At 49.6% G+C, this 21993-nt stretch overlaps 5 protein-coding genes; 1 reads left to right on the top strand and 4 right to left on the bottom strand.

Annotated features, from left to right (window-relative positions):
• Positions 1-2646: 2646 nt before the first annotated feature.
• GSTUM_00002809001 (uncharacterized protein) lies at positions 2647-6445 on the bottom strand (the record flags this gene model as incomplete). The annotated part of the gene is made up of 7 exons (XM_002836452.1): positions 2647-3494; positions 3623-3630; positions 3728-4439; positions 4491-4737; positions 4816-5764; positions 5823-5897; positions 5976-6445. The coding sequence occupies 7 exons, from the start codon at positions 6443-6445 to the stop codon at positions 2647-2649; spliced, it is 3309 nt and encodes a 1102-aa protein (XP_002836498.1).
• A 2149-nt stretch (positions 6446-8594) lies between these two features.
• GSTUM_00002808001 (uncharacterized protein) lies at positions 8595-9347 on the bottom strand. XM_002836451.2 has 1 exon: positions 8595-9347. The coding sequence occupies exon 1, from the start codon at positions 9252-9254 to the stop codon at positions 8946-8948; it is 309 nt and encodes a 102-aa protein (XP_002836497.1). The 5' UTR covers positions 9255-9347; the 3' UTR covers positions 8595-8945.
• An 80-nt stretch (positions 9348-9427) lies between these two features.
• Positions 9428-10374, bottom strand: GSTUM_00002807001 (uncharacterized protein; the record flags this gene model as incomplete). XM_002836450.2 has 3 exons in its annotated part: positions 9428-9848; positions 9924-9997; positions 10113-10374. The coding sequence occupies 3 exons, from the start codon at positions 10372-10374 to the stop codon at positions 9510-9512; spliced, it is 675 nt and encodes a 224-aa protein (XP_002836496.1). The 3' UTR covers positions 9428-9509.
• A 469-nt stretch (positions 10375-10843) lies between these two features.
• On the top strand, positions 10844-12126 carry GSTUM_00002806001 (uncharacterized protein). XM_002836449.2 has 4 exons: positions 10844-11315; positions 11403-11566; positions 11646-11694; positions 11759-12126. Exons 1-4 carry the CDS (start codon positions 11022-11024, stop codon positions 11954-11956), a joined length of 705 nt encoding a protein of 234 aa, XP_002836495.1. The 5' UTR covers positions 10844-11021; the 3' UTR covers positions 11957-12126.
• Positions 12127-20283: 8157 nt separating this feature from the next.
• Positions 20284-21198, bottom strand: GSTUM_00002802001 (uncharacterized protein). XM_002836448.2 has 3 exons: positions 20812-21198; positions 20604-20707; positions 20284-20542 (listed from the first exon to the last, which is right to left on the bottom strand). The coding sequence occupies exons 1-3, from the start codon at positions 20839-20841 to the stop codon at positions 20377-20379; spliced, it is 300 nt and encodes a 99-aa protein (XP_002836494.1). The 5' UTR covers positions 20842-21198; the 3' UTR covers positions 20284-20376.
• Between the last annotated feature and the right edge of the window lie 795 nt (positions 21199-21993).

Genomic DNA, 21993 nt, shown 5'->3' with positions numbered 1-21993 from the left:
ACCGCATTTTTTTTGTTGTCATCAGCCTAGCAAGGCTGATGTTAGTTGATGGAACAGAATAACAATGAAAAGGTGCCTATGATGGATTTAAGTGTAAAACCACATACCTCCGAGCAATCTAGTATTCTCCGACGCTTCAGGGGCCGACATGATCCTGCTTTCACCTAACAGTTGTGAAAATTTCAAGAGGCTGAGCAAGGAGAAAGAGGGGATATTCTCTCTGGTCTGTGGTTTGAGCGGGTGAAGAGGGGAGAGGAAAGATTTCAACAGAACGAGGGGGAAGATAAGGGGTTCATTCACTAAGGGACACGGACGCGCGTCCCGTACAGATACCCAGGATTGAAACTGTATCCCGAGGGCACAGGAGGAACCGGTCGATGGAATCATATCCTCCACTTGTACCAGATCATTAGGATTGAAAATGCTGTCGACCCTGAGTTTTTCAAGGAAATGTAACACTCCAGCATTTCGGTGCACTCCGAATTGTATTCTAAGCTTTGTGCGGTACTATACTGCGCTCAAGTATGATAGCCAGATTAGAGCTGCTTTTCACTTGATGGCAATGCCAGCTTATCGTCGTCAACCGTAATTACCGTTTTTCACAAGATACTACAGCCACCCCCTCAGCACACCCGGGAACTTCCAATTAGGCACCTCCAGCTGGTCCATTTTGCGCCGTATAAGATGTAAGATGTTCGATCTAATGATCTGACAGCGAGGTCCTCACTCATACCCAAACCGGGAGGGAAAGAAGGGAATGGAGGAAACACCACGAAAGGATTCATGACACCCTACGCATCCAAGATAGACACCATTACGTTTCCTTGCTCACTTAGAGCAGATCCCCACTACCCACACGCAAAAAAACTTAGTAACCCTGGAAAAGATGGCGAAGGAATATTTGTGTGCAAAATACCCGAATGTGAAAAGCACTACACTGAGCAAAATTCCACTGTGGGCCAAGGCATGCTGGAGCAAGCGCTGGTGCTCGAGTTCTCGGGCGGGGGTTTTGTACCCATCCATCTATACATATACTATATTGTACGATGCTGTCCCCACCGAAAAAATGGCGTATGATACGATACCGTCTGGATCATCTGGTAAGGTCGCTGCCCTATGCCCACAACCCAACAGCACGCTCTGTTTCTTACAACCTTGAAACGGCGAGCAGAACCGAAGAACGAAAAGTTTACATGTAAAACTCTTGGATCAACAGACACATGGCAATGAGCAATACTCTACAGCGAGCCTTGCTATATAATGGCACAGCATTATATCATACTGGACACAACGAGAGTTTAAATCATAGGGTTAGGGTTAAATTGGAAACCTTCCCCCCATATTCCAACATGGAAAACAACACCTCTAAAACCGGTGAAAATACTTCTCTAGGAAGCCATTGATTGATATCCGCCAAACCCCCACCATAAGCACACCTACCGCACACACCTCTCTATGCATCCACGCTCAATAGCTGCTCTTCTACTAAGTTAGTTGTCGACAGCCCAGGGAGACGAGTACAAGCCCATCCGCCAGTCCGTCCCCAGCTTGTATCACCGCCGATAGTTTAATTCAGCACTCCTCACATTGTTAGCGGTTCTTCAGCCACCGTGATCCCACTCGCTACCCACCACTTCTTCCGTTAGCCCCTCGTTCTGCACCCGACTGGCTTATGATTTCCGCTGCGGCGAAGCTCTCGCCATATTTCTTTCGCTCCGCTATCTCCCTACCACTCCGTTCTCCAATAACTGGAAATGAATACTTACTGCTATCGCCCATTCGAGTCCTCCCAGTGGCACTTTTGGGCAAACATATCATGGAACCCCCCCACCTGGGAATACCCTCTCCAACAAGAATGGCCTCCGCCTTGCTAGCCGTTGCCCATGATACCACACAATGTGTCAGCCACGATAGCTCGCTCCAACCCCCGTCAGTCCCCCAGCAAGTATGCGGCCACACCAAGAAGGGGAGTCAAAGACACCGGTATTGCCAACGCCCGACAACCGTGTTACCAAGGATCGATTTCAACGAGCTATGGTTGAAGGAGAGTTTGCAGGCGTCATGTATCGGGCAGACAATCACATCCGCACCCATACCAATGCACGACTGCCGCGTCACAAAAGAATATTAATTACAAGAACCGCGATACAGTAGATATTTACTACCCCCATTGGGGATATTTTCCAATCTTCTCCCCCAGCTCCACACGCCCGGTAAGCTTACCAGGGAGAAGTGATTCGGTCAGAGTGAGATACTGTGACGCACGTGTTAGCATAGCGGAGCACGTTGCGTGCGTGAACTATAGAGGGCAAAGAGAAGGATATAAGAATAGGATTCAATACGCTGAATGGAGTGCTGAATGGAGTAACTACTTCTACTAGTACAAATGTAATGAAATGGGAGATGCAAGAATGACCCACTACCGTCGCGCCAAATATAAACTATAGTGGAGAGGTGTTGTGAGTAGGGTAGGTAGGAAACGTACAGGGAAGTGAAGGGAGTGAGGAGGGAAAAAAACACGAAAGGCGCAAATTTAAAGCGCCGCGGGGAAGAGGGGAGATATGTGGGATAATCCGTGGAGGAGTAGGTATAAAATTAAAAACAAAACAAAAAAAACTCCCGACAGAGAATATGCGGAGGTGCAGGTTAAAAAGCAAAGAGATGCCGACCAAGTTGAACCGTATGATACAACAATATAGGATGACGGAAAACATTAGTTATCCAAAGCTTGAGCTTGGCACTACACCCACCACTGTTAGCACCTCCATACTCAATCCAGCGAGAAAAAGAACATACCATCTGATAGTATACCCCCCGGGACTTAACCAACTCCCCATGTCTACCCGACTCCACTACCCTCCCCTCGTCAAACACAAAAATCACGTCGGCGGCCTGCACAGTACTCAATCTATGCGCAACAGCAACGACCGTCCTTCCAACCCTCGCACGGTCAAATGCCTTTTGTACGAAGCGCTCGCTCTCGCTGTCCAGACTAGCCGTCGCCTCGTCGAGCAGCAACATCCTGGGCTTGCGCACGAGCGCGCGGGCGATGGCCACACGCTGCTTCTGACCGCCCGAGAGTCCCATGCCCTTGGCGCCCACAATGGTCTGGTACCCGTCTGGCAGGGAGGTTATAAACTCATGGATGTATGCGTCTTTGCAGGCTTGTATTATCTCTTCGTCGGTGGGCGGAGGAGAGGTGGTTGTTGCGCCAAGGCGCACGTTTTCCGCGATTGTGCCGGCGTAGAGGGTTGGTTCCTGCGCTACCAGAGACACGGAGTTGCGGTAGGATGTCACGTCTAAGCTGGTGATGTCCTCCCCGTCAACCTCGATCCTGCCGGAAGTGGGATCATAAAAGCGTTCCAGTAAAGAGATAGTGGTAGTCTTCCCGCACCCCGAAGCACCCACAAACGCGGCAAAAGAGCCTGCCGGGATCTCCAAGCTGAGGTTCTGGAAAATGGGAGTGTCGCGGGTCGGATACTTGAAATTCACGTCTTTGAACACCACCCCGCAGCCACCGTCCCCCCCGGACATGGGGCCGCCCGGCGGCGGCGGGTTCTTCTGGCGCTTGCCGAGAATCTGGTTCGCCGCCTCGGCGGCTTGTGCAATGTTCTCCGTAAACCCAAAGAACTGTCCAGCGGATTCCCCTCCTTGGATGATGGCGATGTAGATTATGAAGAACTCGTACGTCGTTAGTTCCCTATCCGCCAGTAGCTGGCCGCCGTACCAGAAGCAGAGGGCTGTAGCAAGGAGGTTCATGCTCTCGCTCGCGGAAAAGATTACTGCCGCTAGGACGGATCTTCGAAACGCCTTCTTCACGTGGCCCTTGAGGAGGACGTCGTAGCGGTCCCGTATGCTCTGTTCCATGATCAGTGACGAGACCGTGCGGAATGCGCCTACGGCTTCACTGGCGAATTGCGCGCTTTCTTCAAAGACCTCGGCTGTATCCTTGGCGAAGCCAATCTCGATCCGGATACGAATGACTCCCGCGAAAAAGAGGAACGGAAGAGCAGCGCAGATACATACTAATGCCAACTTCCAACCGATGCAGAGAGAGAGAATGCAACAGCCGATGATGCTTACTGTTGAGATGATCATTAATCCCGTACTTGGTCCTAAGAGTTCTTGGAGCGCTGCTGGATGTGTATTTAGCTGTGCCGTTAAGGTCCCCGCTGAGTTCCCTTCCCCATCGAAGAACGGGATTCCCAGGCGAAGGACGTTTTCAAAGTACTCGAAGCGGTAGTAGGCGTTTATGTGATGAGTTATCGAAGTGAACATTGAGCCCATAAGCGCATATGTGATACCCGCGCCGATTGCAAGGATGAAGAACATCAATGCCCAGTGGTTCTGGCGTCGAACGAATTCATCCACACTCAGGGGTTTTTCGAAACCTTCCATGAATTTCCCAAAGAGGATCGCTTGTATTGGAATCGCAGCACCTGGATAGCGTTAGCTCTAATTTGACAAAACCCGAAGAAATCATTGCTCACCACCACCAAGACACCCAACAAAGCCAACGAGATAAATCGGCCATAAATGTCGCTGCTCCCAACTAATCAACCCCACGCTGCGTAATATTCCCATCGCCTTGACTTTTTCCTTCTCAGCCACCGGCGCCGCTTCCTCATCCACAACCGGAGCTTTTCCACGTGCAACACCCAGTCTGGACCTCCAAGTAGTAGTCTTCTCAAGAGAAGTAGTACCCTGCGCGGTCTCGACCCTCTCAATTGCTTCAGCCTCGGGAACCCCCTCCTCCTCCCCTTCCTCTCCACCTCCCTCTCCGGCTTCCTGCATAAGTAACGTTTGCCCATGTACCAACTGTGTATACGCACCATCAGGATCAGCCATCAACTCTTCATGAGTGCCCACTTCGAGAACATTCCCAGCACCAATAACCACGATCGTATCCGCCTTCCTAACAGTACTCAATCGATGTGCGATAGTAATAGTTGTACGCCCCCTCGATATCCTATCAAGTGCCTCCTGCACGATTTTCTCATTCCTAGGATCAATCGCGCTGGTTGCCTCATCAAGGATCAAGATCTGTGGCTTCGAAATGATGCTCCGGGCAATCGCTACACGTTGCTTCTGGCCACCGGACAGCTTAATACCTTGCTCACCAACTCTAGTCTCATACGCATCTGGCAATTCCTCGATGAAGGACGCGGCATTCGCTTCGACACAGGCCTCTTTGACCATGACCAGCTTTTCCTCATCGCTAATGTGCTCCCACTCTGTACCTGTGAGACCATAAGCTACGTTTTTGAAGACAGACTCGTTGAATAGGAATGGCTCCTGCATCACAAGACCGATTTTGCCACGCCACCAGCGGAGATTCAGATCCTTGATGTCGATACCCGCGATATTTACACTGCCCACATTAGGATCGTACCACCGCTCGATAAGCCCGACGATAGTTGACTTTCCGGAGCCAGAGCGGCCAACAAGAGCTGTGGTCTTGCCTTCCGGGAACGACAGTGACATGCCCTCGCCACTTTCCGTGTCGTCCGGATCACCACCGAGAACAATGACCTTTTCTCGCTCTCCACCGCCGGGATAGGCAAACTTGACGTTCCTGAACTCGAGGTCTCCGGATGGGAACTTTTCCGGTTGCAGTCCTTCCGTAGAAAGGGAATCGATGGAGGGTGTGCGGTCAATCACTTCAAACATACTAGCTGAAGCCGAGGCGGCTTTGCTCATCAATTGAATCGGTGGGGCAATAACACCGAATGCCATTACCGCGAATACAACGGCGAAGTAAACACTAATCCCGACCAGTTAAAACCGGCTCTCGAGTGATACTCAGCGGATGGTCCACTCACGTAATAATGGTTCCCGAGTCCTCAATCTCGCCCTGTTGGAATAATCTTACACCGTACCAGAAGCTGATTGCGTAGCTATCGATCAACAACCCATTAGTCACCCTCTCCCCTCTCCCCTCTCCCTATAGCGCGACTCGGCAAGGTCCAACTCACCCGGCATAGATAACGAAGAAAAGCCCAAAATACTGGACACCGGAGACAGGCGACTTTCTGAGCCCAGCTCTCTTCCCCTGTTCCAAAAGTTCCTTATACTTCGCCCCAAGCCTCTTCTCGGCATTGAAGCTCTTGGCCGTACGCACACTAGTCAACACCTCCTCCGCGAGTTCGGCAGCCTTCTCATGCGCTGCCATAACAGCCTTCTCGAGTTTGATATCGATCGGGATTGAGATACCATAAATCAAGATACTGGTAGGCAGAATAGTAGCAGTCACAAGTGTCAACTTCCAATTCTTGACAAAGGCAATGACGAAGCCCGATAGAACCATGGCAACCCCCTGAATGAACGTGGAAGCTTTTTCGGAGATGCCCATCTGTACAGTGTTACTGTGGGTTGTGATGGACACTGCGACTGCACCCGCGGTGCCGGCTTTTGCAGCGGTGGGTTCTGCTTTAGCCCCGCTCATCATTTTTCTCGTGGCATCGATTTCGGGGACTTTAGCCGCGAGTGCATCGAAGTAGGTAAGGTCCTGGCGGAATATAGAGGTAAGGTATGCCAATCGTATAGCTGCAGAAATACGTGTTCCCGAGAGGCGGAAACATGCCTGGTATCATCCTCATCAGCTACCATTCTCCATCCCAGCGAGCACTATGCATAAAGTCACTCACAATACAAATATATCCCGTCAAAAACTTTCCGATAAACAGGTATACAAAGTACAAGCTATGACACCCCACATGTCAACCCGACCTGCGCTCGCTGCAATCCCAACCGATGGCGAAAGGATGGGGAGAGAAGTGAACAAACCACCAAGTATTGATAGAATCCGTAAACTCTGCCTTGGTAACAGTAGACTCAGGTGCAAAATACCCGGTGAAAGTGGTAGTCAGTTCTCCAAAGATAATAGTCATCAATGGACTATGCTCAAGTTAGTGTCACGTCCCCGCTGTCGACCTGTCACCCCCCGATGCCACCATGGGTGATGTTAGAGGGTAGGGATAGGGAGTGAGCGACATACAAGGCGGCACCCGTGGCAAAGGAAGTAACCGCACCGACAAGCATTAGTGCGAAATCAAGCTTGTCTCCGAACTTGAGAACCCTCTGCGATGTAAAGATCAGTTTAGGGTCATATCTTTTTCCTTTCCTTTTGGCAAGAACGTGAAACAAACGATGTAATTCCCAACATCAACTTTCTCTTCTTCCTTCTTTTTCTCACCATCTCCCCCCCCCTTCTCCTCCTCTTCCGCTTCGCTTCCCTTCGCGGTACCAGAGACAGCAGGAGCAGGAGAAACATCAATATTCACCCCACCATCACCCTCCTTCCTCCCCTTCTTCTTCCGCTGCCAAAATCTCGGCTCAGGGCCAACACGACCATCATTTCCATTCCCAGCCATACAGTAGCGTAGCGTAGTAAAGTGCGTAAGATATGCACAGTAGTGAAATGCTTACCCAAAAATAAAATCCTTCTGGAGCAGGGAGGTGCAGACCCCCCTGGCTTTATAGAAACTCCTTTAAAGCTGGACAAGGAGGAGGAGGAAGTCATAAAGTCTTGGCTTTCGCCTAGACTGTCCCATTGCTATGGAAACAATTGGATATGGGGGTGCAAAATAGCGGTACCGCTATCATAAGAAGCTAAATACGAGAAGGTGGATAGGGCTATGCCCCCAAATAGGGTTGAGAGGGAGGCCAGCGCCAAGACACGCGTGGTTTATGAGCGGAAGGGAGGGGGGAGCGTGCGGTGGATGGTGGGGTGGAAGAAGGTGGATTGATTGACCGCCGAATGCGGTAGGAGCAATGCAGGCAGTTAACACAATGCCGGTGCAGTGCCGGTGCCTCTGAGAACAAGACCCTGAAAGGGCCGTTCTCTAGTGAACTCACCATGCAGTAACGGCAGACGCGTACCGTAGTCTATTGAGATTTGGGATTGGGGTATCATACAAACCGCAAACAACCCGACTACCGATACTCAACCCACTACAACCTATCATACACTTGTACGAGTACCATAGTCGATATTAGTGCTCATAGGACATCACTCGAGAGACACTCCTATCCTCCCCTATCCTACCGGTAGCTACCCATCTACCCCGGCCGCCTTAGTTAACGGTACGGGACCATGATGATAGCGGTACTTCAATAAACCCTCCCATAATTCCTATTTCCAGAGAATTGATCATGGTTCCTGAAATTAGGGCTAAAATTGTGGATGAGTCTACAGTTCAAACCTCTATCTTGTCCTATTTTCAGGCCGCTGAGTAAGAATATGCGGTGCGGGATGTTGGATAGGGGACACCATATTCCATCACTTAACTTGCCAAGACACCTCCCGTGTTTCCAGCCCTCTACCAGTACAGTATCGTACTTGTTCCAGGTTCCGCCGTTCACCGGCCTCCCGGAATTATGAGAGTGTTTACTGTACTCGAGTATTCCGGTATCATACGGGTGGGCACATGTCCCTATCATACCAGGACGTTTTTTTTTTTTACGTACCCAAAACGGGAAGGGTATATGATCAGCTTACTGTACAAGTACCCGAGCAACCAATCCCCCGGAAACAGTGGTAGACTAACCCCCCTCCCCCTTCAGTCGGGAAGCCCCACGTTCCCATCACTCAGAAATTGGCGGAGCACAGCAGTTATCATATGATGCTCCACTTCGTATTACTACCGCTACCCACAGTCATGCTTGTCGAGTATTGGCACGGTACTTGCGCCTAGACTATGAGTCAAAAGCTCAAAAACTCAAAATTGCGAGCGCACCCAATCGGAAATTCTCAGCATGAGACATAATCTGTTACCCGTGTGGCTATTGCTTTTTACCCTGCCGTACAGGTACCGCCCATCCGATGACTCTAGAAACTTAATCTTAAGCGCGAATGGAAGCACTTGACACAACTTTAATTCCAGGATCGCGTCGGAGGATAGTTGGGCCGCTGGAGTCACGGGAGATTTGGAGTGGTTGTCTCGCTATTGATTGGTGCTCTTGGCAAGCCATTCTCCACTCTTACGAGTACAAGTATCGTAGGTGGGGGGAAGGAGAGAAGGCTGGGGCGTTGGCTTGTTTGTTGACGCCTTTAGACTACTATGGCGTCTTGCCCTTTGCTCCGAGAATAGCAAGGGATGACTGGATGAAGGGAGATTGCGAGTGAGGTTTTGTGATGCTTTGCCGGATTTGTTGCACTTCCTCGCTAAGCCATGATACAGCATTGGTTTTGGATATGTGTTTCTTTGAGAGGACAGTTGTTCTTCAAGTTTTCTGACCATGGAATTGAACATCTCCTAACTGATATCTGTCCCAATTCTACTTCCGGAGAGGAGACGGTAGCACCAACATGCGCTGGATGGCAACGGATCGAGGATGGGATGAATCACCACCACCACCACCACCACCACCACCACCACTACCGCCTCGCCGCGCAACCACTATCACGACTCGCTACGCCATTCGCTCTATCAAGAAGGATTATTTTTGTACACGACATGCTCGCGAAACCGCCGACCAACGCCGAGTACACCATTTTTCGCACTCACTCATCGCCCGCTCCACCAGCCCGTGATAGAACCGAGTACTCCAGTGCTCCCACCCTTCTCCTTTTCGCCCTTCGCTAGATTGTCCGCGCCTGGTTGACTGAGAATGTTATCCTTTACAACAACGCGTGATTCCACACTCTGTCTACGCAGTTCTTCCTCCTTCTCTGCGGGGGTGAGACCACTTAACGCCCAAGTCTTTAGCTTATCCGTTACCGTGTTTGATTCGCCTCTAGGAGTGGTGAAGGTGGAGGTGGGAGGAGTGGTGGCTGCTACTAGAGCTTCAGATTCGTTTGAAGCAGCAGCGAGGTCGGCGGTCTTGAGAGCCTTTTGTTCTTCAAGCTATAATCCCACCCGAGTCAGTTTGGTAGAGCATTGCGAGGAGAGGAGAGAGAGAGGTGTGGAGAGGAGGCATACATATGCTCGCTTCTTCCTCCTGGCGTACAAGACCATGTCGATACTTGCGAATATCGTAAATCCTCCGCAGAGCACTAGGGATACATGAGTAATATTGTCAACTCCCACCTTCCACCCACGGCATCACCAGCTCCACTCGGGGACATGCATCCATTTGATCGAGAGAAAAAAAAATGGGGAGAAACAGACCAGTAGCGCCGATCAAGCTGAAAGCCGCAACCCTATGAGCTTTATCCGCCCACACTCTCCCCCGATCAATAATCTTATCGACCGTGCTGATCTGATTTGACTTTGCTCTCCTCGCCGCCTCACGGAGACGAGCGACCCGCTGCTGTGGGGTTTCGCCGACCGTCGCTGTGGCCGCGGCGGACAATGGTGTTCGGGTGAAAGCGTGGGGGCCAGTGGGCGTGAAGCGGGTAGCATCAGCGACAGAACGGGGAGGGGGAACCATGGTATGTAACCTTTTTTATTTGTTTGTTTATTTGTTTGTGACCGCAATGAAATGGAAGGAAATGTTGTGATGGGTGATGAGCGGATGCCGTCGTCGGGTTGTAATTGTCTCCTTTTCGTTGATTCGTGTGGGCTCCTATGTATTATTATTGGTGGTGATGGTGGGGTGATGGAGGGATGATGTCGGTAAAAATGAGAAAATGCTTTTCTTCTATTTTCGTTTCCTTCCCTTTCTTCCCGACGTCGCCTCGGGGATTTTTCTTTTCCGAGTTTGACACTTGCCTCTTAATCCTCCCCCTTCAAATTTTTGGCTGGCCTTCCTTACAATACTGCATCCTTTTCCCCTAGCACTGCACAGTAGGCTGAAGAAAAGAAACGGTAAAAAACAAACACAGAAACTAAAGTCGCGTCTTCCCAGCTCAACCTCAACCTGACCTCAGACCACCCCCCCCTTCCCTACAGTGCACAACCGCGTCTCTCTAAACATCCCCTCTAAGAAGTGTAAACTTAGTTACACCTTGAAAATCGCGCAATTGGAAAAGAAGAGGAAGAAAAACGTCCTCGGTAGCGATATTATACTTTGTTACCCTTTTTTACCTTCTTCCTATTACCTAGCTATAGGTTCGCACGGGTACGGTAGGCAAGTTAATGGCCGTCAACGAAGACCTCACAAGAATCCTCCAAATCCTATCAGCGTCTACACAGGCCACACAGGCCGTACCACGACCACTGCCTCCGGTCCGTAGTGATGAAGATGATGACTCATATAGCCCCCCTCCAGCGATTACACCAGACCCGAGACAGACATATCCTCCTCCCTCTGTTCATGTCTCTCGAGAGGCCGCCGTTGATCCGAGTAAGATTGAGGAATGGAATGCCGCTTTGAGGTATATCATGAAGGAGGTATGTAAGAATGAGGCTATCATGGCCGGCATTAAAAAGGTGGGGACACATTTGAGTTGGAATGAGAGGGATATGGGGTAGTCTGGTCCAGCAGACAGAGACAAGGCTGACGGATACTGGTTACAGATGATCAATTCTCAACACGAGCACGAGAAAGCATGGCACGTAGCTTTGGCGAAGGGCCAACTCCTGGTATTTGTACTAACCGTGCCTAGGTTCCGTGCCAGAGAGGAGATAGTCAACAAACATAAAGTACGCAAGGAGAGTGGAAAGAAAGTTGAAGACGTCCTGTAAGCTTCCTCCCCCCTTTTCTTACCCACCTCCCTACTAACCCATCACTGGAAAAGCCCTACTGACCTCTTCTCCTAGACGCAAACTCGGTACCTTACCTCTTGCCCAGCAAGCCATTGTTCAACCGGTAAGCGCAATTTCTTAACCCCCCCCTCCACTCGGTATGGCAGTGACTGACGCGAGCACCGCAGACCCCCGAGAGCGAGGCCGAAGAGCTCGCCTTATTCGACAGGAAAGTCTACACCCGTAGCGAGCAGATGGTAGCCCACATGACGAGGGAATTCGGCTCGATGGGGATTCCATTCTTTTGTCATCCAAGCTCAGCAAGCCCCGAGATGTTGGATCGAAAGCGCCGGATGGTGGAGCTTCTCCAGGACTTGAGCGAATAATACATTCTTGCCCAAATAATTCCCATTTCATGTCCTTCATTGTTTCAGCGGCGTTTGCGATTCGGGTGGCGTGCGTGGAGCTGATTAAATTTTGTACTTAACATTATACCCGGGAGTCTTCCTTTGCTTCTAATTGAGCTAGGCTAGCGTACTAGCCTTTCTTACCTTTGCCCTCAGTGTGTCTTAGCCACCTCGTAAACCAACTACGAACAGTTTTAAAGATCAAGACCTTATGCTTTCTAATCACGTGACCTCAAGTTTCTCCCTTCAAATCTCAACTTGCATAGTCTAAATTTACTGACGTCCCCACTTCCCCCACCGCCCCACCCAACAGCCCAACACAACACGATGCAACGATTGCTCCGCCGAATACCTCGCCCGGCACGCCCGCACTGCCGCACATGTCGCTATCCTACTATCACCGCCACTACTGCCCGCCATTTCGCCATGGCTCTTCCTAAAAAGGCCGACCTGCCCCTGCGAGAAGTCCTCCGCCGCAAGATCTGGGGAACGGATGAACCCCCTGGCGCCCCGGGCACGCCTCCACCCGCCCCGCAAATCCCTGTGGTCGAAGACCCGACAAAAGGAGAAGATCCTCAGCGAGAGGGCTACATTGAAGAGAGTGATGGTAGGGCATTGCCGGTCGTTGGGTTGGCGCCTGGATTGACGGAGTGGGATGTTCCGACGTATGTACACATTTGCCTTTCTCCCCCGCAACGTATAAAGGCATGGATGGATGGATGGATGATGGGTTGACGAAGTGGGTTCTAGATTCGCAAACGTTCTCGAACCACCCCCGAGTACTGAGGCTATTCATGCTGCTGTGCATCGTGCCGTGGTGGAGGTTTACACGCACGCGCTCAACGGAAAGCCCATTGATGCTCCCGCGGTGGGGGGGGACGTTGCGGAAGAAGGGTTTACGTCTCGTGTGCGCATCGAGGTTAGGCAGGATGGGGGGGCAGTGTTTCATTACGGGGATGAGGGTGTTGAGGGGGGGGTTTTGGGGTTGGGGACTGGGGTTGGGGGGGAGATGGCGGAGGGCGCTATGGGAGAGTGGCTGCAGGAGGGATTGGGCGGAAAGGGGTGGGTGGGGTTGGGATTTCGTGGGGATGATATCAAGTTTGCTGTGCTGACTTTCTCGGTCTTTTGGGGGCGCCTGTGTTGACTGGGTGTAGGTTTACAAAAGAGTCTATCAACTCACCGGAATAAGACTTGCGGATCCGGATATTACTCGGGCGAAAACAGTGGCCGATCTTTGTACTCCTCCCTCCACCCCTCCTCACTCTCACCCGGCCTTATATGCAATAGCTAATGGATAATAGTAAGCCACCTGGTCGCTAAACCTCCCCCAACAAAACTCTTCGACATCCTCACTTCAGAAACCGAGCTTCCGACCCTGCCGAATGTCAGGATCATTGGGCAGAGAGTTAGACCGTGGGATCGCGAGAGAGTTATTGGGAGGGAACAGCCATTTGAGAAGGTTGTCGGGCACACGTATCCCTTCGAAGAGGCGAAGAAGTAGTCTTCGGTGGTGGGTTGTATATAAGTACGGGTTGCTTTAGAATTGGCTCAGGCCGTTTATCGTATCTTTGCCTCGCGACGTCCAGTTTCAGTGATACACCGTTGCGTATTAGGCCTGTTTTGCTTGTTTGTTTGCACGAGTGATTGCGTAGGTAGCGGCTTAGGTAGAAGACCAGCATGTTAAACGGCTACGACTTTCCGGAGCGGCAGAAACGACGATAACCGGCCGGTGCAGGCGATTATAAACTATCACTCGGTCGAAACGAATCGCCCAGGCTTTCAGGCGGCAGTCAAAAAAGAGGGGTATGATATTATGAAAAGATTTTCTCCGCTTCCTGACTATCTCCTCGACACTCTCGCTCTCTCGCCTAACTAAACCAACAAGCAGGAAAACACACGAGTATTCATAAACGATCTTCAACCATCCTACTGTCTTCTACACATATCTATCAAAATCTCAGGTCATCCACACAAGTTTACCTCCCTCCTCCCTCTGTATACGCTCCCTTGCTAACAAAAGAGATATGAAGGAAAAACAGGACAGAGACTCCTGCGACGTCCCGCAGACCCCCGATTACTTCCTCCACTGCCGTACAACAAACAACGAACAATGAACGGATGAGTGAGCGAATGTCATGATACCGACGGGGGAATGAACGAATGATCAAGCAAAGGGATGGACGGACGGGTAATAGGGGCGGAGCACATGAACTTGCCGAGCATGTTCGGAGCATGTTGGGAATATTTTGGGCATGGCGAGCAGCTATTTTCAACACAGCACTCTCATCCTTTTCATTTTCATTTTTGTTTTCATTTTTGCGCGGTGCTGTGGGACACCCGGGGAGGGGGGACTTAAGCAATTGGATAATTCGTGCATTTGCCAGTTACTTTCAATTAGCTATTTAACCTACTTCTTATTTGAATCCTTCCATTACTTTCATTTTGGTGGGGTGTTGTAGGACACGCTGGGGGTGGCTCGCAGTAAATGAGGGGGATTGTCTTTAAGTTTGCATATTTTAGAGGTTTAAGACAATGGAAGAGGATGATAGGAATAGCATCAATGTCTGCTTTACAGAGAACGATTGGGCACCTGTGAGAACTTGTAAAGTAGCCGGTGTGGGCGAAACAATTCTAAATTCTCTCCTTCCTTTCTTTTCGCTTTCCAATCTCCTCCTCGGTAATTAAATCTATTCAACTGTGAAATTGAAAAGAGACCATGCCTTAGATCTGGTATTACTTATGATATAAAGGGACGCTTACCGGGGATGAGCCATCACAGAGCGCTGTGGGTGGGAGCTGGAAGGGGAATAGCATTAGCATCATGGAGGTTTATTGGCTCGATTGAATGTATTTGCTCGAATATCAATTCTCCCCTGTTGGTAGGGGGGGGTGGGAGTAAGACCGGCGGGAAGATTCTGTTGGAGAAAGTTGGAGTATGATTTCGGTGTCTTGGTGAAGGTTACTCTTTAACTCAGGTGTTGCCAAAGAAGCAGCCTTTATGCGGGTAAATATAATGATCTCCCGGGTTATGTTCCTTAATTGTTTAGTGAACTATTGTCAGGACAGAGAGTTTCTTGCTTCCATATGTGAAACGGCCAAAAGCTGAGGGCTACGCCATATGTTCAACTGGTGTTACCCCAAGTTGGTAGATGCCACAAATTGTATGGAACTCGGTGCTCCCAGTGGTCCCGGGTCCGGATCGCATAAGACGAGGACCAGCCCGTCCGCGAAAAAAAGACCAACTTAGCAGAGCAAAGGCGAAGCAGACTGTGGTTACCTACAGTTGCTCCATTGACTCCAGGACTCTTTAGGTTTAGTCTTGAGAGTCTAGAGTTTTCAACCGTATTGTTGCCTCAAGTAGACGTGATAGTTGCTACAGGTTTAACCTCTATGGTCACGAGACAGTGCTCGTCTGTCCGTCAACTGCGGTTGGGGCCGACCCTTGGCCGATGATGGTGCACGCCTCCGGGACCACTTGAAGCAATAGTGTGCGGACGGGACCACAGGGACCACACCGGAGCAAACGGTGTTGGCGAAGTCAGAGCGTGGAGGGATCATTTCGCTGAGGGGCTCAGATCTGAGATACCTCTACGATTGAGAAGGGGTGATAGGTACTTGTCACGGGGCGCCCGGGAGGTTCCAAAAACCGCACTCGTTAGTTGAATGGAATCACTGGAGCAGAAGTAGAATGAGCAGATGTACGATACGTTTGAGATTGAGGTGTTGGTTGTTATATAAAGGAGGTGAAGATTGTTGGAAGGAAAGGGAAAGGAGAAAGAAGAAAGGAAAGGGCGATGCGTAGAGATAAGCCTATGGATAGGAGTGTGTTGCAAGCAGTCACCGTATGTCACTCGATGCGGGAGTATTAGTAAGTGTTACGAATTGGACGGTTTTGTTGTGCAGCGGAAGATTGTTGATTAAGTCTTACAGCTAGCTAAGCGAAACAAGAACGGTATATAGTCATGCCCAAACGCAGTCACATGACTAATGATACGGAATACACACTTCCGCGTACCACCCAGTACAACCCAGCATACGCAATAGTGAGTAAGAAGCCTAAGCACTTCTCTCACGACACATCAACCCAGAGGAGTAATTCTCAACAGTAAGAGCGCAAACCTGATATCCCCAATGCCAATCATGCATTACTCACTATCGCACTACGTTATAGAGCTCTCGTGGTTGGAAGGGATGGGGGAGGGGGAGGTGGACCCTATTCCGCCCCCCCGCAACGGAAACCTCACGATCTTGCAGCACTGTTCGCCGATTGCGAATGCCTTGGGTATATCCGTGCCCCTCCAGATCCCGTCGTCGATGTGCATTGGTATTCTACCAACAACCGCCTCGACACATCCGGGTAGTGCGCTAGGGAGGAGGGATCATCTGCTGCTAGAATTCCTTCGACTGAGATTTCTAGCTTTGTTAGGTTCCGGTTAGGGGTGTGTTTGGTCCGGTTTAGGATGGTCTGAGAGGTTCTCATTTTTCTCTTGTCCGGTGGGGGGCGAGAAAAGGTATCGTACTGTTGGAGTTTGTCCCCGGCGAGGGGATTTCTCGGTCTGAGCCTTTGTTGATAACTTCCTGACGACGCCGATGTCTTTAGTTGTGCATCACCCAAACACAGAAGCTCCCCCACTCGTAGGCCTATACTTCTCTCTCATGGTACGCTTAAGGAATTCGGTAGAACTCAATCGCCTACTATTCACATCTGACAAGGATCCAGTACAAATAGGTGCGGTCTAGTAGTTACCGCTATAAGGAGTCAAAATGCTCATCTCCTTACTACCCTCTGGCCTTTACCAACCTGCATCGAGCGAAAGCCCGTTTCGATGAGATACTTAGGTATTGCATGCTCAAAGCTCTTAGAGTGGCCTTTTCTTCTATCCAAACATATAATTTTCTGCCCCACGATGCAGGTCAGCACAGTGGAACCTCCGATATTTCTAGCCTCCAAAACTGCTAGCACTCTACTTGTAGCAACTCCTGAGTTTGTAGATCCACGCCTTTTGAGACATGGAGGCTTCCTCCGAAGATCCTAAATCCCTTGTAGTTTGGAATTCCAGCACATTCCCAAGATCTTGGTTCCGGAAAACCCCTATTCGGGGAAAATTAGCGGGAAATATTTGTGGGGGGAAAGAAAATGTGGAAAGAGTGGAGGAGCCTGAGAAGGAGTAAACTAACAAACCCTGGAGCAAATATGAAGGTATGATAATATAGTTTCTTATGGTGTTTAAACACATAAGACATGAAGGAAATCCCGGCTAGTATCATACCGAGAATCCCGCATCTGACAGCGCAATTATGACCAGGTCAATCAAGAAAGACACTCTAAGTCAAGGGCTAAACTTTACCAACCTCGCAGAATTTAAACTCTGCAGGAAGAGATTTCTAGTACTGATGGTGGGTGCACTGGCTCCTGGAATCCACCGACACAATGTATTTTGTCATACTCCACTGCTAAAACTGGAACGCAGTTACAGCTATCGGTTACTTAAATTTGTATTCTGTATTCTGTTCTCTGTGCGGGTAGCAGTGATCAATTTTTCTTTTTTCCTGAGTCGTCATGGGATATCACTTGGTCTTGACTCATTAGACTCTTTACCCTCTTTCCGTACCGGTATCGTAGCCGCCCTATGATATTTCCAGTCTCGAGCCGGTCCCGACCCACTGGATTTTTTGGAGGTTTCGCTGTCCTGTTTAGTTATGATATGGCTGAATAAATTTTAGATGAACCCTAACCCTTTTTGTTTCGGGTTTTGTATGGCATAGCTATGATAATTATCATACTAGCATGAATTATAATAATTATTATCCCATTATCCATCATAATAATAATATTATTCTTATGGGTGGCGCCATCAAATGGGGTACTCCGCCTCAAAAAACCATGTTTGCTTTTAATGAGTAGAAAAACCATACTCGAGTACGAGTACAAGCAAAGGTAGGATGGTGTCTTAGAGTGGGGTAGACGAACTCCTCGGATGGGATATCCACCAGGAGGAGGGGGGCGAGGGTAGAAGCGGCTCCGCTGCTGCCTTGTGTTTTGCCGGGGAAAAACAATAATAGTCGGCCTTCTCCTGAGTGATTGACTAAATAGGGAAGATATCCCTTTGTCGAGGTGAATGATGAGGCTACCACTCAGAGTCTGGAAAAGATCCTTTCCAACGTAGTCTCTGACCGCCTCCTTTGCAACTCTGAGCATTATGACCTGCCTCGACGGTCCCTAATCGCTGTGAATAACATTTTCGCCTTTGATCATTCTGGAAAAGAGGCTTATTCAGACAGGAACATGTTCTACAACTTCGGGCTTATGGCACTTTTACTTTCCAAGTACTTAGGGAGCGTGTCTATACTCTACGGGGCGGAACTCGGGGGTTGATTGTTTTCATTAACTTGGGAGTAAAGGGGAAGACACCGGACTCTTCGAGGGTGGATCTATCGCCGGTATCAGTCATAGGACCTGGATATCCTATATCCCAATTTTCCAGCTGTAAACTAACAAGTAGGAGTGCGCCATTGGACATCTAAGTATGGACTGGTTCAATCAAATTTATTATCCTGGACTGGGCCTCGGGACCCATGAACCAGTAAATGGTTCGTGGTTACTGGTTTGGAACCCCCCCCCTACTAGATCAATCTTCTGCTAAGAGAAAGATAGGGGAAGAAAGCATTGTGATTTGTCTGAGGCTAACTGCCATTTTCCAAGTAGTGGCCCTGACACCTTTCCGGCGATAGCTTTCAGGATAAAACGTTATTCCGTATGAACACTACAACCTCGGCCATGCTGGACCTACGGGATCTGGACACTAGCCATAGTGTTTCTACTCTTACCGTACTCGCACAGTTTCCCAGGGTGTGATATCCGGCTTCTCTGCTGCCTAACCGCATGTGCATGACATAAGGAGGCTCACCGGGCATAAATCAGGTGGAAATTTGCCTTCTCTGCCATAACCAGTAGCATGTACCATTTGTGGTATCATGAGAACACCCGAGTTGGAGCACAGATGATTATCTGACGAACCTTTACGCTGCGCTGTCAGAGGCTGAACAACGAAGGAATGCAGATAATTGGGACAGAAATATCCCCCTGAACCCGGGGGTTGTCAAACCCAACCCACTAATTCAAGCTCATTGGATGCACCTGGTCTGTGAAGTGAAGTTTGCCTGGCCTGGAGCAGCGTCTCCGGGGGATATCTCAGCAACTGGTCAGAGTTTTTTCCCTAGAATCCCTCTGGCCAAATTCTGGTGGTGCACGTGTAATGTAACTAATTGAGTGCCTGAAGGTGCTTCCCACGGGTATTCACGGCCACATAAGGGATATACGCTGATACATGGGCTTTGATGCTGGGCATTCCTCTGGGCTACGCACAAGATCCTCAAACACGCTCGATCACCAGATGAGGCAGTGGGGAATCCTCTCAAATATTGTGCCCGTAGAACCGACTGAGCCCATAGGAGCTGATGGATCTGATGGCTAGAATTTGGGCACTTGTACAGTATCTCAACCTACGATAGTGATTGCTAACTTAGAAGCGCACCATGCCTTACTCTATACTTGCTGGTCTGCACTTGTTTTCGAGCAGTTTAATCGCAACACCCGCAGATCCAGCACCCATTTCTCCAACGCGTTACTCGAGTGCCAGTGCAGTATCCCCGCTTGCTGGGACGGGGTGTACGGGATATTCTGCAAGGGAGAGAGGGGCGGCTGAAAAACTGGTAAAGTGAGTTCCACACTTTTCACGGAGGCTGCAATGGCTCCGAGGGGCGCGGGGGGTGGAGCAGGGGAGAAAAGGGCAATCCGGCAGTAACACAATATGGGTTGCGCTTCCGGAACTCATCCTTAGAGGTCTAGCTCACCGTAAGGTGTTGCAAAGCCGATGTTCTTATCTTCGAGGTGCATTTCCTTGCCTTGTGTTTCTTTTTCTTTCCTCTCGCTACGCATTATAGCAGATCTGGAAAATTAAGAGCGCAAGAAAGCTTTTGGAAAGCGGAAAGCATGGACTTTGAAGCGTCTAATACATAGGAGGGGGGACTCTGCGGTCTAAGTGTACTCGAATAGGGTCAAGCGGCTGCCCGCCATCAAATACCGGTAGAATTGTCTATTTGTTGGGATTTATCAATTGCGAGGACCCTGAATTGGTTAGCACGGACCTTTTTTCCTGTGTCTTACACTGCGAAGTTTTTACTTTTAAAAACTTTCCTGTGCTCTTGATTTTTCAGATCCGCTCTAAGATGGATGATTGAACAACATGCGGGCGCAAGAAAAGGCTTTTATTTCAGCCCTACAAAGTAGGGAAAACACATACGACTTTCGTTGTCCTCAAATATACTATATTTGAAAAAAATGATACCGTTTAGAATAACAAATCAAAAAAACAAACGAATAGGCCCTCCCCCAGCCTTCAGAATTTCACCCGCTCCGTTGAACACATTTCGACCGTAACATCCGACCCAGTGCATCCCCCGTTTCCCGTGTCAATGATGATTGCCTGACGTTGTTTCGTTACCGCTATGGTGAGGTACAAGATACGAGCGGGCCGAGTCTCAGGGGGTTTTGATTTATTTATGCTGCGGAGAGATGTTAGCTAACCGGCAAAGGAGAGGGAACAGATTGATTTTTGGCACGTACAGGGCAGTTATCGCAGGTGCAATCCGCTCCACAGCCACAAGAACCAGAAGTTTCGCAACCGCAGCCACCCATGATGAAGATTTGAGTTTAAAGTGTGGAAGTTTCTTTGAAAAAAAGTTATAAGTTTTGAAGATTGGATGCGTCGCCGCTGGTGAGAGAACAGGTCGGATGGAGGGGGAGTAGGGGACCCTTTTATGCTTTATCGGACGCTATCAGGAGCGGTGCACATTTGGGTCATTCTCGCCGCTTACTGTACCCTAAGTAAAGTACTAGTCTCGTTTGAAATTCCAACAGGACTGGCTTTGTTCGGTGTTGGGTAGAGCACAGTACGATGCGCACATTGTGCGGGGTCAGAAGCGAGATTGTCGCATTGCATACGGTACGAGTGCTCGGATAGTGTGGGGATGCAATCTATCCCTTCTCGGTACCATGTTGCCTCCCAATGCTAACTAATTGCCACCAAATGAGATACCAGTATAGATAAAACAGGATGTGTTACCTCTAGCCATACACGGGTAAGATGTTTCCGATCGGACTTTATTTTTTCTGATCTGAGAGCACAGACAGCGAAAGAACCTCAAGAAAGCTGTTGCGATGTTTTTGCGTTGATCTATCCAGCGGCGTCTATCATCCAACCAAGTTGCGACAAGGGGATTATGATACCTCTATCTCTATTGCTTGCGAGCATCATTGACATCGGGTAGCAGCCTATGGTGCTGGAATTATAAAAATTCTCAGCTGACCGAAGTACCCGGGGCGCAGTTCATACATCTCAGTAGTTCTCGCCGGTTGTGAATATTAACTTACAGTACTGTGATTCTCTGAAAACCTCCCAACACAGGGCAGCATTGGTCCACTGCGGCGCCCATCATCGCTAACTTGGGGGAATACGCTAACTTACTTGCCGAAAAGGCAACCAAGCAAAGGTTGCCCTTGCGGGGGGAAATTCACGATGTGACCAAGGGAAGGGGGGCGACAGCTACCCCGCCTCTCGCCTCCTGCCTACTCGAGTAAATGGTTTGCAAAGGAAATTTCAAAGTGCATGCATGGCGTTAAACTTGGGAAATATGGCTTCAAGGATGATTGGACTTCTGCGATGTGGAGGATAAGTTGTCTGTGCCGGAATCCAGATCCATTGTGTTCATCTCGCCTTGACGCTTCACCCAATGTCCGATCGTGGCACTCCAGTACAAGTAACATATGGTACTTCACTGGTATTACACGGATGGCACCACGGGCCTTACTATTGGTTCTCTACGTATACCGGTAATATTATACACCGATTCCACAGTTGAATCAAAACCACAATAGCAGTGCGAATATAGTGCAAGTGCTGGACACGAATTATGCACTGCGCCTACAACCCCCGCAATCAGAGCGCGCCGAACGC

Source organism: Tuber melanosporum (assembly GCF_000151645.1).
Source record: "Tuber melanosporum whole genome shotgun sequence assembly, scaffold_147, strain Mel28".
Taxonomy (NCBI): Eukaryota; Fungi; Ascomycota; class Pezizomycetes; order Pezizales; family Tuberaceae; genus Tuber; species Tuber melanosporum.
Note: the sequence above shows the minus strand (reverse complement) of the source record. Positions and strands in the feature narration are given on the sequence as shown.

Excerpts from the sequence above, each read along its gene's own strand:
- GSTUM_00002802001 (XM_002836448.2), bottom strand. The coding sequence starts at position 20,841 with ATGACCCAAATGTGCACCGCTCCTGATAGC. Across the intron at positions 20,708-20,811 it reads TGTGCACCGCTCCTGATAGC|AAACTTCCACACTTTAAACT; the intron begins GTCCGATAAAGC and ends TTTTTTTCAAAG. Across the intron at positions 20,543-20,603 it reads GCACCTGCGATAACTGCCCT|CATAAATAAATCAAAACCCC; the intron begins GTACGTGCCAAA and ends ATCTCTCCGCAG.
- GSTUM_00002808001 (XM_002836451.2), bottom strand. The coding sequence starts at position 9,254 with ATGTTCAATTCCATGGTCAGAAAACTTGAAGAACAACTGTCCTCTCAA.
- GSTUM_00002806001 (XM_002836449.2), top strand. The coding sequence starts at position 11,022 with ATGGCCGTCAACGAAGACCTCACAAGAATCCTCCAAATCCTATCAGCG. Across the intron at positions 11,316-11,402 it reads TCATGGCCGGCATTAAAAAG|ATGATCAATTCTCAACACGA; the intron begins GTGGGGACACAT and ends TACTGGTTACAG. Across the intron at positions 11,695-11,758 it reads AGCAAGCCATTGTTCAACCG|ACCCCCGAGAGCGAGGCCGA; the intron begins GTAAGCGCAATT and ends CGAGCACCGCAG.